This window comes from Rhagoletis zephyria, unplaced genomic scaffold, assembly GCF_001687245.7.
Source record: "Rhagoletis zephyria isolate East Lansing unplaced genomic scaffold, Rhagoletis_zephyria_1.1 Rzeph_scaffold_01821, whole genome shotgun sequence".
Lineage (NCBI taxonomy): Eukaryota > Metazoa > Arthropoda > Insecta > Diptera > Tephritidae > Rhagoletis > Rhagoletis zephyria.
Window position 1 is genome coordinate 21,262 of NW_016158905.1, and position 3,059 is coordinate 24,320.

The 3,059-nt window shown below is 34.9% G+C and overlaps 1 protein-coding gene across 1 annotated transcript; it reads left to right on the plus strand.

Moving 5' to 3' along the window:
• The first annotated feature begins 304 nt into the window (after positions 1 to 304).
• On the plus strand, positions 305 to 1,863 carry LOC108365263 (uncharacterized). Its single transcript, XM_017619259.1, has 3 exons — positions 305 to 378; positions 458 to 1,483; positions 1,617 to 1,863. Exons 2-3 carry the CDS (start codon positions 545 to 547, stop codon positions 1,743 to 1,745), a joined length of 1,068 nt encoding a protein of 355 aa, XP_017474748.1. The 5' UTR covers positions 305 to 378; positions 458 to 544; the 3' UTR covers positions 1,746 to 1,863.
• The last annotated feature ends 1,196 nt before the right edge of the window (positions 1,864 to 3,059 follow it).

Here is a 3,059-nt window from a genome sequence, read left to right on the forward strand (position 1 = left end):
ACATATTTCACACGTGTGTACGTTGCGATTATTTCGCTTGACTGACAGTTTTTGGAACACACTATCAGTCAAAACTTAAATGACCGCTGACTGACAGTCAACCACAAACATTTTTGCGGTTGACTGTTGACTTACGAAAACGAGCGGTCACACAAACATGGGAAATTTGAGCGAAACTGTCGGTTTTGATCGCCAATGTGTACCTCACATAAAGATGTATGAATAATAAAAGAATCGAGTTCTCACAATCGATTCTCGATCGATTCCCAAAAATTTAGATTTCTGGCGTGGAATCGGAATCGATTTTTCCATCCCTATTTTGCAACCGTTTTTTATAATTTGAGGAGTGACTTGGAACGATCAGCTTTTGGTACTTTGGTAAGCAATTTTACCTTGAGCAAATTTATTAAAGAAAAAATAGTATTTTCATGAATTGCAATAAAATTTTGATTTGCAGCTTCGTAGTGAACAGTATTCGATAAGAGATCAAAGATTATAGCAAAGCAAAATTGGAATAAATACGTAGTAAACTTTTCTACTAAATATGGTTGATGTTTTGACTGTTGATTGCCTATTGGAGGTATTTAAATACCTCAGCCTTAACGATCAGGTAGCTGCTACTGCGGTTAATAAGTGCTTCCGCAATATAATCGTGGATCGTATTTGGCGTTTAAAATACAAAACAATAGTCTTAAAAGATGCGGGTGTTGGCGATCTTACAATGGAGGAACGTAGCCTATTCAACAGTCTAATTGCACCACATGCAATTAAGATTATTGTACATGAAAGACATCTGTTACCTTCCTCATCCGCAGGAAAATGGCGTGATATAATTTATGCACCTATTTTAAAACTGGAATATCCACAATTAAGGGAGATACGATTCTATGATACGTGTTTTGATAAGGATGACCTAACGGTTATATTGAACAAATGCCCCCATCTAGAAGTACTCTTGCTCAAAGATCAGTATCCGACAGATCAGCACTTGGCTAAAATTCCCCATCTGCGGGAATTGGTTTTGGTCTTGCACTCCTTGTATTCAGAACCTTTAAAAAATTGTTTTAAGAATATAGCAATTTCCCGCTTATGTTTGGATGACCGCTATAGGCCTAGCAATATGAAGTCCAATCAACCATTGCTTGCACCATTTAAAATACTTTATTGTGTAAGGAAGGAGATCTTAAATATCACGAACTTGCGTGGGCAAGGATCACAACTATATGAGTTTTTTAACTCTCTTCAAACACTGAAGGAGTTATTCGTCAATGCTAAAGTCATGCCCATTATTTTGTTTTCACTAATCGAAGGCAACTTACAGCTGGAGCATCTCTATATAAAAATAGGCTATGAATTCCAAGGGTTTGGAGAATGGATTTGTAACTTATCTGATCGTTTACATGAACAACAACGTAATCAGATAATCACCGTACACGTGGGGTGGCAAGAATTGCCCGTGCAGCTAATGCAGCAGGCATTGGAGGTAATAAAAAACTTCAAGCCGTTTTTTTTTTTTTTTTAATGAAAACAAATTCAAAATTTATTGTAAAAATGTGTTTTAAGAAATCTCACGCGACAAACCTGATATTAAATTTATTTTTTAATCTATTTTCCAGCTATATGATCATTGTCGTGGCTACCGAAGACCAGCAATAAGGATTCAAAAACGTGCAACATCTGATCAGGCTGAGTATATGGTTAGTTTGGAAGCTTTGGTTCAACTTGTCAATATCTTGATGGATTAATTATATCTGAAGTATTCTATACTAATCTATGTATATCTTTATACATATACATATACACCTATAAGTACGTATATAAAATGGTAGCCGTTTATTAGTTATAACTTGGCTAAAAAAATACCTGTCGAATTTAAATGAAATTTTCGGAGGTTATTCCTTAAACTATGTTCACATATCAATATTACCTCAATCAAAGCTCGTTTTTAATCACCCCGTTTACACAGGCAAATCTCAGATCATTAGCCGTCAAATTTGTTGGGCTTATTATTCTCACATCTCAAGGAAAAGTTATGTTTCTGCTCTGTGCCACCGTGATCACGTTTTTCTGCTATATTAAGCAATATAGATATGTTTTAACAACATTTTATTTAAAAAAAACACCTTTAAAACCCTCTTTTCCTTGCTAGCGTCCATTCTTGTTTACTTTTACATTTGCCATTTCTCCTCTTCTTCGCAAAAAATCGATAAAACTAGGATGGACACCGAAATTTATCGGTTAAATCTGAGATTATTTTATAATTACAGATTAACAAGGGAAGAATTTTATATGGCTAATCTCTTTCTAATTACAGATTAGGAAGTTAAGCTCGAAAATGAGGATAATCTACTTATATGTGAACCTAGTATTAGGCATCTGGTCTCAACATGAGACTACCAAATAACTCGCTGGGTGGCGCGTAAGTCGACATATTTAGAAACCTCGTACATATGGTCCAATTTGGTTCAAATTTCGTACGCATATTACTCTTACGATAAAGATCAATTTTGCTACAAATGTAACCACCTGGTGGGTGAGAGAATTGGGAGTACATAAAGGGCAAATATGAACAACTGATAAATTTGTTTATTCGCAGCAATAACCCATGATACAAATAAAATTATATTTTTAATATTTTTATTGAGCTTTGGGATCGAACCCTGCTGAAGTCTAGAAAAAGAAGTCTGATGAGGAGATGTGGTGATCTCCGAAATAGTGCTATAACTTCTACCGCTTAGACTTTGTTGCTTTTTCAATTTTTCCTTAATAAACAATCGTGGTACAAAGCTCAATAAAAATATTAAAAATAAAATGTTAACAAGCCACAATAACATTGACAAATACATAGTTTAGGAAGAGCCTGCCTGAAACTATACAAAAAAGCAAATAAGCAAATGGATGTATAGAATTGACAACAACAACCACGCTGTCGAGTTTAAATAGCGGCAAATCAGCTGCACTTGATAGTAGTTGGTTGAATAAGGAAAATGAATTAGCAACAAGAGTTTACGGGATGTACATAGCTCAGTGGTTAACGCTTCTGACTTTGAACATCGAAT

What these genes read in the sequence shown, in the direction of transcription:
- LOC108365263 (XM_017619259.1), top strand. Translation starts at nt 545, where the DNA reads ATGGTTGATGTTTTGACTGTTGATTGCCTATTGGAGGTATTTAAATAC. An exon ending in TAATGCAGCAGGCATTGGAG is followed by an intron (nt 1,484 to 1,616) that starts GTAATAAAAAAC and finishes TCTATTTTCCAG; the next exon opens with CTATATGATCATTGTCGTGG.